This window comes from Vanacampus margaritifer, chromosome 2, assembly GCF_051991255.1.
Source record: "Vanacampus margaritifer isolate UIUO_Vmar chromosome 2, RoL_Vmar_1.0, whole genome shotgun sequence".
In the NCBI taxonomy this organism is placed as follows: Eukaryota; Metazoa; Chordata; class Actinopteri; order Syngnathiformes; family Syngnathidae; genus Vanacampus; species Vanacampus margaritifer.
The window spans coordinates 47830084-47842543 of NC_135433.1; the positions used below are offsets into that span (position 1 = coordinate 47830084).

Below are 12460 nucleotides of genomic sequence, written 5' to 3' on the forward strand. Positions count from 1 at the left end.
GATTCCTGCTTTGATTAAACAACGGAAGACTTATTAACTCATTCACTACCATTGATGGCTATAAACGTCAAAAATGTATTTTAACTATTTTTATTAGTTTAACATTTTTTTCTACTTTTAACAAGATTATGAAAAACAATTTTTTTTTGTTGTACATTCAGAACAGATATGAAATTTGTGATTAATCGCAAGTTAATTAGTGAAGTCATGCAATTAATTATGATTAAAACTTTAATCGCCTGACGCCCCAAATTTTTAATATTTCTCTTTTTTTTTTTTTTTTATTCATTCACTGCCATTGACGGCTATAAACGTCACAAAATTATTTTAACAATTTTTATTAGTTTAACATTTTCCCACTTTTGTCAAGAGTATGAAAACCTAGATTTTTTTAAATTGTAAATTTAGAACAGATGTAAAATTTGTGATTAATCGTGAGTTAACTAGCGAAGTCATGCGATTAATTACAATAAAAAAATGTTAATCGCCTCTTGCCCCTAATTTTTAATAATCTTTTTCAAAATGAATTTATGGCAGTGAATGAGTTAATAAAAGTTTCTTTTGAGCGTCAAAGGTAAATAAATATAAAAAACGATTAAAAAAAATTATTGTTAATAGGAAATAATTTGTTAAATTGTCAATCTATGAATTAGATTGTAAAATAAATAAATATTGGAATGTGTTATTTTATTACATTTATTAAATGTGTTGTGAGGTGTTGATGTAAACACAATTAAAATATATATTTTTTAAATAATTCAATCAAGTTTTGTTAGTGATCATTTATTAGATAATTTTATTAATTACTGATAATATAAATTAATTTTACAACCAATGTCAAAATTAGATATAAACCTCATTAATATGTATTAAGTATATTTTAAATGTGAAATAATTTATGAAATTTTGAAATATAACCAGATTTTCATTTAATTTATATTGTTATTTTCGTGGCTGGAATTATATACAACCCTGACTAAAATATTATTTACATTCAGAAATTATTGTAGTCAGCTAATTTCATTATTTGCCATTGGCAATCAGTTTGGATGGTTAAATTGTAAATATATTTTAAAATTTGTAAAATTTAATTAGTAAGTAAATCAATATGTAATTAAAAGGAATAAAATAAAGAAAATACTATATTTTTTAAAACGTTACTTTTTATGAAATAATAAAATTCATTTAATTTAAAAATATAATGCCTAGAACCTGATTTCCTTATTTATCTATTGACAAGGTTTGAACATGGCAGAAACTTGGTGCTCCCCTCACTTTTTTTGAGTTTTTTTTGGGCGCACGTGAAGTGAAATGTTGGCGACTGTCGAGTTTCTTGAGGCTTGTCAGAATGTCTTTTCCACAATTTTGGCTGTGTAGCACACGCATGCATGTTGCATGGAGCGGGCGCCATGTGGAGCATGTTACTAAGCAACGTCCGCCTCTCGTTCATCCTCCTCTCTCTTGCTTAGCAGCTTGTTCTGCACATTTTGTCACCATATTGTTATGATAGTGAACGCTTCATAGACGACCCGCCTCGTCTCACGTTCCCTCGGCCCCGAGGGTGCCCTGACGCCAGCCCGCCTTTTCTGCCACGTAACGTTTCTTTGATTCTAACCCCTCCTCCTCAGTCAAGTGCCATGTGAGTTCACGTCTATCTTTTGAAAACATGAGCTCGGGCCCGAAAAGATAAGTGGGATGCAAACGACATTCATGTAAACAGTGCAATGGTCACAAGTTTTAATGATTGTTTTTAGGATTTATTTGAATTCTCCATTTTCCCAATGGTGCATTGATTATAAATAAATTAACAAAAAGAATGAAATATGGACACATATTGCCTGACAAATGTCGTAACCCAACTAAATCGAATTTTTAGTACTATTATTATTAGGGATGTGAATTGCCTCGTACCCTGCGATTCATGATTCATAGGTCACAATTCGATTAGATACCGATTAACTCATTCACTGCCATTGACGCCTATAAACGTCAAAAATTAATTTGAACTATTTCTATTAGTTTAACATTTTCTCCACTTTTGTTAATAAGAATATGAAAACCTAGACATTTTTTTAATAATCTTTTTTTTTTTTTAAGACAAAAGATTATTAAAAACTAGGGGCATCAGGCGATTAAATGTTTTTAATTGTAATTAATCGCATGACTCCAATAGTTAACTCACGATTAATCAAAATTTTTATATCTGTTTTGACCCTAACCTCAAAAAAAAAATCTAGGTTGTCATACTCTTTACAAAAGTGGATTTTTTTTAAACTAATACAAATAGTTCAAATGATTTTTTTACGTCTATAGCCGTCAATGGCAGTGAATGAGTTAATCATGATATGAATCTATAAGTCAATTATTGCGATTTTTTTTTAATTCAAAATTCTGAAAATACTAATCAGTAGTGATAGACAAATGAAGCTTCATGAAACACTTGTGATACTGTTTGACTAGATGGCACTCTTGGTTTAAATGGGCCAGCTAGCTAAACAACTAACCAGACAGACAGACAAATGAAGCTTATTGAAACACCTGTGATATTTTTGACTCCTCCAGATGGCACTCTTGGTTTAAAGGTGCTAGCTAGCTAAACAGCTAACCAGACAGACAAACTGACAGACAGACAAATGAAGCTTCATGAAGCACCTGTGATATTTTTTGACTCCTCTAGATGGCACTCTTGGTTTAAAAGCTAACCACAAGTAAGATGTATTTTTGAATATTTCCATCAAAAATTGATGTTTAAAAATCAATTTGGCCGCATATTGCATCAATACGAGAATTGTGCACGGTAATATCGCGATATATCGCCGAAACGAATTTTTTAAACACCCCTAATTATTATTATTTACTCTTTGAAGTACTTTGGGCTTTGGCATTTGGTGGGGGGCAAAAATAGTTTTCGGCTTTTGGAAGTGGATAAAAGAACTTGTGACCATAATTGAGAACGAGAGTGGACTAACTCCATATTGCGGCAAAGTGGAAGTTTAATAGTGGTGATAAAATCTGTGGGATTTACTGTATATCCTGTAATTTCACATGGTAGTGAATAGTGATGACTTCTTCAGGATACTTTTTTTACCAAAAAATTGCTTTTTGTCAGGATTATTTAATCCAAACGTGTCAAATTATTACTATTTCATGTAGATCTTGGACTGGCACCAGATACGCATTTGCCATTTGTATTGACAATAGCTGAATCAATTCAAACGGTTACTTTGTACTTTTGCCAAAAACATGTCATAGTAAAAAAGAAAAAGAAAAAAAAAGCTAAAACTGGTACAAACCCAATTCCCAAAAAGTTGGGACACTATGCAAATTGTGAATAAAAACTGAATGCAATTATGTGGAAGTGCCAATTTTTTATATTTTATTCAGAATAGCACATAGAGAACAGATCAAAAGTTTAAACTGAGAAAATGTATCATTTTAAGGGAAAACTATGTTGATATTAAATTCCATGGTGTCAACAAATCTCAAAAAAGTTGGGACAAGGCCATTTTCACCACTTTGCGGCATTCCCTTCTCTTCTTACGACAGTCTGCAAACGTCTGGGGATCGAGGAGACAAGTTTCTTAAGTTTAGAAATAGGAATGCTGTCCCATTCTTGTCTAACACGTGCCTCTCTGTTCAACTGTCTTGGGTTTTCTTTGTTGCACTTTCCCCTTAATGATGCGCCAAATTGTGCTCTAGAAGTGAAAGAAGTGGACTGCAGGCTGGCCATTTCAATACCCGGATCCTTTTCTGACGCAGCCATGATGATGTAATTGGTGTCTGGCATTATTATGGACCTCATTAGTGGTAACTGGTCTTCCAGCTGCTTTTTATTTTTTATTTTTTTAACAAGTGCAATTGACTTTTCCAGCCTCTAATATCTTTTTTGAGATTTGTTGTCACCCTGAAATTTACAATCAACATATTTTTCCCTTAAAATGATACATGATGACCTGTCAGCTATGTTCTATTCTGAACAAAATATTAAAATTTGGCACTTTCACATAATTGCATTCAGTTTTTATTCACAATTTGTATAGTGTTCCAACTTTTTGGGAATTGGGTTTTTACCTGTTGGCAGGCTAACACCATGCTAGCAAGAAACAAAAGGGAGTTAGCAAACTTTGATGCCGGAGGTGAGAGATGAACTAGCTCAGCGCTAGCAATGATGAGGCTAGTAGTTATAGTAGTGGATTTAAAATGGGGGAAACGAGCAAAACATATTTTATTTTGTCAGTGTACGACATAGGTAAAAGTAAGTTATTTTAAACTAAAAATGTAACCTTCGTTGACACTTCGGTGTAGTCTACAATCTGATACTTTTGAATGAGGTAAATTAATATGGCTTTAAAAATGTATGTTTGAAATGTTGTATGTTTGCACTCCATTAAATTTAAATTTAAAAAAAAAAATTGAAATTTGGCACTTCCACATAATTGCATTCAGTTTTTATCCACAATTTGTATAGTGTCCCAACTTTTTGGGAATTTGGTTTGTAAATTGAGAGCACTTATACTGAGTTTTATCTAGATCATGTTTACCATATTGATTTACCTCATGTTAACCTTTTAGTTTAAAATAACTTACTTTTAACGTCCATGATCCCGCACCATACTTTCGCTAACGGCAGAAAAAAAATATATAGATATATTTTCTCTTTGGTTCTATTTTAAATCCATCTACATTGCTAGTAGCCTCTTCCTAGCTTATGCTAAGCTAGTTCATCTATCAGGTTTGGCGTCCAAGTTTCATTTCTTGTTAGTTGGCCAAAAGCACGGCGTTAGCTGGCCAATTATTCCCGCAACTACTCACTGGCATGCAAATGAACTGCCGTACGTAGCCCACATGGCTTCATCACATGTGCGCAGATTTTCCTCTCTGACGACAATATGCTGTGACACGTGACTTGAAAGATAATAAAAGTAAAATTGGTGGTCCGTTATAACGAAGTACATTTTGGAGGGCCTAAAAACAACCAGTACAGTACATTTTTGTTAATACTTTTTCATAGCTTAAAAATGGCCTGTACAAGTAAAAAAGAATTGTAAATTTGTGTTCTTGAGTCGCAATGTTAGTACTTGTTTTTTCACCTGTTACAATTAAGACGCCATAGATAAGGGCTTTACAAAAAAAAGTGTACTGTACCTTAAGCTAGCACCTGAGTAGAAAAACATCCATAAATGTGAATAGTCAACGCTCCTTTTGAGCTGTGTGTTTATGTACCGCAATGCTAAGCTAATGTCCATGCTATTATCTTTACCGCTAACATGAACGCTACATTGCCAAGTGTTTTAGCCTAGCCAGTAGCTCTAGTCTACTGTTTATAACAAGAGCAGCCCAATTGTCGATGGCGCCACAGCGCCATTTGCTGGTGATGTGGCGAATTGTGGAACTCACAGACAAACGTCTATTTTACAAGGCCCGTTTTGGGTGGCCTGGACACTTTTTTTCTCCTTCCTTTGGTTCTGGGTCTGTTGAAATGACGTCCACTGTACTGTAACGTGCTGATACACTGCCACCCAAGCTAAACGAATATTCTATCAATCTGTGAAGGTCAAAATTGGAACTAGACCTTGGAAATAATAAAATGGAGTTAGCCCATTCTAGTTCTCATAATAGTTCCTCGTAGAAGTGAGCCGGAAGCCCCTCCCCCTGTTTCTTTTCCTTCTTTCCATTGACCTCCTGCAGCCGTATGACATTTCAGTCAATGGCCTAAATGTTCCCTCCCGAAGGGACACTTAAGCTACCCGCAAAGAGAACGCCACAAACAAAGACTCGCCGGCTGCCAGTTAAAGCAACAACAAAACAAAAAAAAGTAGTAGCTGTAAAGGTTTTGTGCTCATCATCAGGGACGTGAAGATGGAGGCGGCGGGGCGCCAGCGACACCCGTCGGGAGGCGTCAGCGCCAAAGAGATGGTCATTGGACTCGAGGGCGTCGAGCTCGGGGCTGACGGGAAGGTGAGAAACAACCATGTTCAATTAAAAAAAAACAATCAGTTAAACTAAGTCATTATTTACACCATAAGCCTGGTTTGTTGTGATGTGATAAAATCGTGAAATTGTGATTAATAATTTCAATTAAATCTATGAAAAATAAACTCAAATAGTGGTGGCTTGTCCCATCAGGAGTTGCCACAGCAATGATTTAGTCAAATTGTTATTGCACATTTTGCAACTAAAAGTTTTGGGTTATAATAGTTATGAATTTTTCATTATAGTTAGTTTTTTTTTTTTAAATTAAATCAGTTAATTATAATTACATTTTGTAGTAAGCTTTTTTTATTAATTAATTTTAACTTATTTGTTTTAGTATTCGTTTTACTTTATTTTTATTGGTTCATTTTAGTATTAGTTTTATTTTATTTTTTAATATATGGAGTATTTGTCAAGAGCAAGATTATAAAAAATGGGTCGCTAAGCATTGTTTAATAAAGCAAACTGAACTACAATTCTCAAACAATTGACCTTCCTTCTCCTGTAGCTACAGATGTACAGCAATGCAAAAATAAATACTAAAAAAAATAAAAAATAAAAATGAACCCCGAAAGCTCATTTATGATATTAACTGAAAAAGATAAAAATTAAATCAGAATTGGTTTTGGTTGTATGAAGATGCAGTTTCATTTTTTCTTTTTTTTAAAGGTCCCATATTATTAAACTTTTTAACATACTAAAATAGTTCTCAAATGTGTAAAAGACATGTCTGTGACATGCATTTGTCAAAATTGACTTTGGATCTAATATTTTCACTGTCCTAAAAAAACGCTCCGTTCAAAACAGCCTGTTTTAGGGGTGTGTCACTTTTATGTAAATAGCTGCAGCAGGCCACGCCTAGGCCACACCCTTCTCTCTCGAAGGGGAAGTGATTTCGGTCACGGTAGCCATGTGCTAATGTTGTGAATGGAAATGACCGGCCACGGGAGCAGAAGAAAAGAACAATACAGATATGTATTTTACACATTTGACAACTATTTTAATATGTGGAAAAGTGGCATAACGTTTTACCATAAGAAAAAGTAGCATAACGTTACTATAGAGACTATGTTGTAGCGTTAGATTGTGATTGTTTAGGCAATGGTTATTTTGCAGTAACCGGCAAATTTCCCGCGAACGTTATTTTGCCGTGAATGCTTGTAGATATTTACAAGCGGTTAAGAATAAAACAAGTGTGCACATTTAGGCCACTGCGCGGTCGCAACGTGCAAGCCGTCTCGTCGAAACCACTTAGCGGCCGGTTAGCATCACAAAGTCATGCCAACAAGGTGGCGAGTTGCCAGTCACGGCAGATGAACCACCGCGGATTGTATCTTGGCAAAACAATACGTCATATTATCCATTATCTATATTCATATTATCCAACCACCGTCTCCTTTATCAAATCTGACCTCTTGTGACCAAACAACCTCCACACGACAAATGTAGCTCCCACTTAAGGCACTAAAAATACACCAGTAATATGGTAGAAGATGCACATCGCTTATTAGAAAGGATAGCAAGGAAGGCTAAATCAAAAATGTTCAACTTACATCTTTCCCGTTTACAGTCGTGTCACACTGTTGGGACTGATCCATTATGTTTAAACGTGTTGCAAATCCAGATCTGAACAGGCTTTCACTAACAAAACAGTCCTTTGAGAAATTTTAGAAAGAAGGAGAAAGCTAAAACTAAAAAAGTCGCGGACGTTGATAGAAAACCCCACTAAAGTGCATTTTCATACTATGGGAGCTTGAAATTTAATTTTGTTCAAATTCCTGAATAACCTTGGTGTGTGCAGACGGTGTCGTACACACAGTTCTTGTACCCGACCAACGTGCTGGGCGGGCGGAGGAACACCATCGACTCCACGTCGTCCTTTTCGCAGTCTCGCAACGCCAGCCATCGCAGCCTTAGCCTGGCTCGCGCCAACAGCAACCAGAGCAGCCTGGACACCGGTCGGTAAACGCCTCACCACCACTTACTACGCTCACTCTATGTCTTGTTGCCTGTTTATGTGATTTGTTAGGTGCCGCTGTTTTGGTTAGCAACGGATGGGATTCTGATTAACATGAAATTTAGTGGACACAGGACACAAAAAAAATCACTCAGGGACAAAATTGAATCGTAATGCAGCCATTTTGGAATTTGACTAAGGCACCGGCATGGCCTGCGAATAGATTATTATTATTTATTTATTTATTTTTTAAATAGGTATACATACAACAAACAGCATTTGACACGAAAAATGGGGGTTTGCCCACCACTTAAAAAAATTGTAATCATGAGAAAATAATCCAGAAAATTGGTGAATGCGGTGGTCCAATTTATAGTATAGTTTTTTTTCTTCTTTTCTTTCTTTTTTTAGAGAGAATTTTGAGGATAAAGTTGCATTTCTTAAATTCACCTTTTAACTAATTATTCTTTTTTTCTCGTTAATTGACTTTAATATGTAATACCGGTTGTCTTGGAAAAATAGGACTTACGAAATACTTTTTTTCTTGAAAATAAAATAAAACTTAAATCTTTTTTTTTCTTTTTCTTAAAAAAATCATTATCTTAGAATTTCCTTGGGGGTGGGGGGGATAGGCAACTTTTTAATAACTGGCATTTGGACATCTGATTAATCAACGTTAGGGTTCTAGTATGAGGAAGCCCCTCCCCTTAAAGTAGTCCCTGAACCCAAACATTTGAAAACCCTTACTTAACTCATTCACTGCCATTGACTGCTTTAGACGTCAAAAATTCATTTGAACTATTTCTATTAGTTGAACATTGTTTGCGCTTTTGTTAACAAGAGTGTGAAAACCTAGATTTTTTTTATTGTACATTTAGAACAGATATAAAATTTGTGATTAATTCTGAGTTAACTAGTGAAGTAATGCGATTAATTACACTTAAAACTTTTAATCGCCTGATGACCTAATTTTTAATAATCTTTTCTTTTAAAAAAAGATTATTAAAAAAGAAAAGAAAAGATTATTAAAAAATTAGGGCGTCAAGCGATTACATTTAGTTAATTGTAATTAATCACATGACTTCAACAGTTAACTCACGATTAATCACAAATTTTATATCTGGTCTAAATGTACAATATTTTTTCCCTAGGTTTTCTTACTCTTAACAAAAGTCGAAAAAAAAAGTTTAACTAATAGAAATAGTTCAAATGAATATTTGACGTCTATAGCCGTCAATGGCAGTGAATGAGTTAATGAATACTTATTACAACCTACCAGCTTTTTTCAGTTTAATTTGAGGATGTGCTTCCTTTAGTCCCATTGTTGTTGTTTATGATGTCATTATCAGGCAACGACCTGAGCGACTTTCGCGAGTACGACCCCAATCTTCTGGATGACCCTCAGTGGCCTTGCGGCAAACACAAGCGAGTGCTCATCTTTCCATCCTACATGGTGAGTCAGTGAACGCAACACCGAGTGCCAAAAGTCGCACGAGTGACTCGAATGCGTTTGTTTTGACATTTTGGTCGATGCTATCAGCCAGGGAGTGTTTATAATTAGGCGTTGGTCATTTTCCCACAGAGGACAATAAAGTCTGAACGGCTCATTTGTGTGAAAGTCAGCCAGCAGGATGTTGTTTTAATCAGTCATGGTCAAACTCGGGAAAAATAATGACACACTTGATTCACACAGACGTTTGTGTCCCAATGCAGAGCGGATGTTACATGACTCGTGCATTACACGAGCGTTTTTGAACGTGCCGTCAAAAGCCAGGTTGTGTTTTTGTTTTGTGTTTTTTTATTTTCTCTTCGCTTCCTCCAATTGCAAAAGGCCAGCCAGCGTTACACAAGAATGGCCATTGTGGAAGCCGTACATTCCTCACATTGCTCCACGCTCACACTTTCAATATAAAGGTGGGAGGTCAGGTTTATGGTGAATGTGGGATTTTTTTTATGTTTGTTTATGACGTTTTTGAGGCCATTTTGTATTTGCTTGTGTGTTGGAACCCCTCTTGCATTTTAGTTCCATTGTGTTACTCAGCAGCCTTTATAAAGTTCTAATTTGCGGTCAATGTTTACTAATACATTTGAGCCTTTTCTGTCTGTTTTGGGGGCTGCAGTCAGATTCAGTAGAAGGGATCCAAACATTTTATTTTTTATCTTGCCTGCAATTTTAGGCAATTTAGGGACGCATACTGTAAATCGACTTGTGTAAATGTTCACATTTCCACTCATTTTTACTATTTTACTGATAAATGGGATGAAGTGTGGAGCAGTCTATCAGCAACAAAAAGTATTCCAAAATATATATTTTTAAAACATAATAAAATTTAAATTTAAAAAATTACTGGTTGCGACATGCACAAGTACACGAAAAAATTTTGTGTACCTTTTTTAATTGTATTTGAATTTTTTTGTATTTTAATTCACTTTAATTGTATATTTATTGTATGTTTTTTTGAAATATTTTATTCTAAAATGAAATGAACAGGAAAGAGTTTGTGTTTCCTTGTTTTTTCCCACCCACATTTTATTATATTTAATTAGTTTTAAATTTATATTATTTTGTATAATTCTTATTGATAAATACAGTACAGGACAAAAGTTTGGACACACTTTCTTATTCAATGCATTTAATTTATTCTCATGACTGGTTACTTTGTAAATTCTCACTGAAGGCATTAAAACTATGTGTGAACTGATGTTGAGTTATGTATTTAACTGAACAAAAGGTAAAATAACGGAAAACATGTTTTATAGTCTAGATCCTTCAAAATAGCCATCCTTTATTCTGATTCCTTTTTTTGCATACTCTTGACTTGATTCTTACCTCTGGGAACTCCTTAAAGACTGTTGGAAAACCCTTTCAGGTGAGACTACCTTTTGAAGCTCATCAAGAGAATGCCAAGAATGTGCAAAAAAGTAAGCAGTGAAAAGAGTGGCTATTTATTTATGTAATCATTTTATTATTTTCACCTTTTTTTTCTGTTAAGTACTTAACTCCAAATGTGTCCGTTAGTTGTCATAGTTTTGATGCCTTCAGTGAGAATGAAAATAAATCATATATTGAATGAGAAGGTGTGTCCAAACTTTTAGCCTGTACTGTATATATATTCAAATGAAGTCAACAAGAAACTACTGTATTTGACTTTGCTCTTTTTTTGTTCAATTCTATAGCATGTTTTCATTTTTTTGTCCAAAAATATTATTTTATATATTTTATTTTGAAATCTGTATTGCATCAGATTTTTCAATTAAATGTAGTTAGCAGGAAAACATGTTAAAATAGAGTATTAAATAGTTACATTCTATATTATTATATTTCTTACTGGGTATATAGATATTATTTGGACAATATATAGAAAACAGAAAAATTTAATTAAAAAAAACACATAAACGAAACAAAAAACATAACCAAACATAACAATATGGTTAACTCATTCACTGCCATTGACGGCAATAGACGTCAAAAATTCATTTGAGCTATTTCTATTAGTTTTACATTTTTTTCCACTTTTGTTAACAAAAAAACCCTAGATTTTTTTTGTATTAGAACAGATATAAATGTTTTGATTCATTTTATTTATTTATTTTTGATTAAAAAAATTCTTTAAAATAACATTACAAATAATATATATATATTTTTTTTTAAATTGAGGTCGTGTGTTAACTAGTGAAGTCATGCGATTAATTACGTTTAATAATTGTAATCGCGACGGCCCTAATTTTACTATAATAAATAAAAATAAAAGATTATTAAAAATTTGGGGCATCAGGCAATGAAAATTTGTAATCGTAATTAATTGCATGACTTCACCAGTTAACTCACAAATTTTATGTGTGTTCTAAATGTACCCCAAAAAATTTTTAGGTTTTCATACAGTTGCTAACAAAAATGGAAAACAAAAATTTAACTAATAAAAATAGTTAAAATGAAGTTTTGACGTCTATAGCTGTCAATGGCAGTGAATGAGTTGAAAAAAAGCCAAAGGATAGCAACTGAAACAAAAATGGAAATGTATTGATAAAAAATAAATAAATTAGGAACAGCTGTCAGTATGATGCAATGCAGTTGTACAAAATAAAAATGCGCCAATAAAATCTCGCGTTTGTCAGACGACGATCATAGAGTACGTGAAACCCTCCGACCTAAAGAAGGACATGAACGAAACCTTCAAGGAGAAGTTCCCTCACATCCGCCTGACGCTCAGCAAGATCAGAAGGTAGGACGTCGTTAAGCGGCTCCGTCCAAACCCCCCCGCCCCCCGTTAAACACCCTTCCCTTGCCTCCTCATCTTAGCCTGAAGCGGGAAATGAAGAAGCTGGCCCAGGGCGAGTGCGGCTACGAGGAACCCACGGTGGCCATGGCCTTCGTGTACTTCGAGAAGCTGGTGCTGCAGGGCAAGCTCAACAAGCAGAACCGCAAACTCTGCACGGGGGCCTGCGTCCTGCTGGCGGCTAAGATAGGCGGCGATCTCAAGAAACACGAAGTAAAGCTGCTGATTGACGTAAGAGATGTCAACGCAGTCA

At 34.5% G+C, this 12460-nt stretch overlaps 1 protein-coding gene across 3 annotated transcripts in view; it reads left to right on the forward strand.

The window, feature by feature from the left end:
- cables1 (Cdk5 and Abl enzyme substrate 1) overlaps window positions 1–12460 on the forward strand; it is a 29080-nt gene that overhangs the window by 14864 nt on the left and 1756 nt on the right. For all 3 annotated transcript variants that reach the window (XM_077558353.1, XM_077558354.1, XM_077558355.1), the window contains 5 exons: window positions 5850–5958; window positions 7775–7931; window positions 9280–9383; window positions 12047–12153; window positions 12231–12438. In XM_077558353.1, coding sequence (XP_077414479.1) covers window positions 5850–5958; window positions 7775–7931; window positions 9280–9383; window positions 12047–12153; window positions 12231–12438 — 685 coding nt within the window. The remainder of the gene's footprint in view (window positions 1–5849; window positions 5959–7774; window positions 7932–9279; window positions 9384–12046; window positions 12154–12230; window positions 12439–12460) is intronic.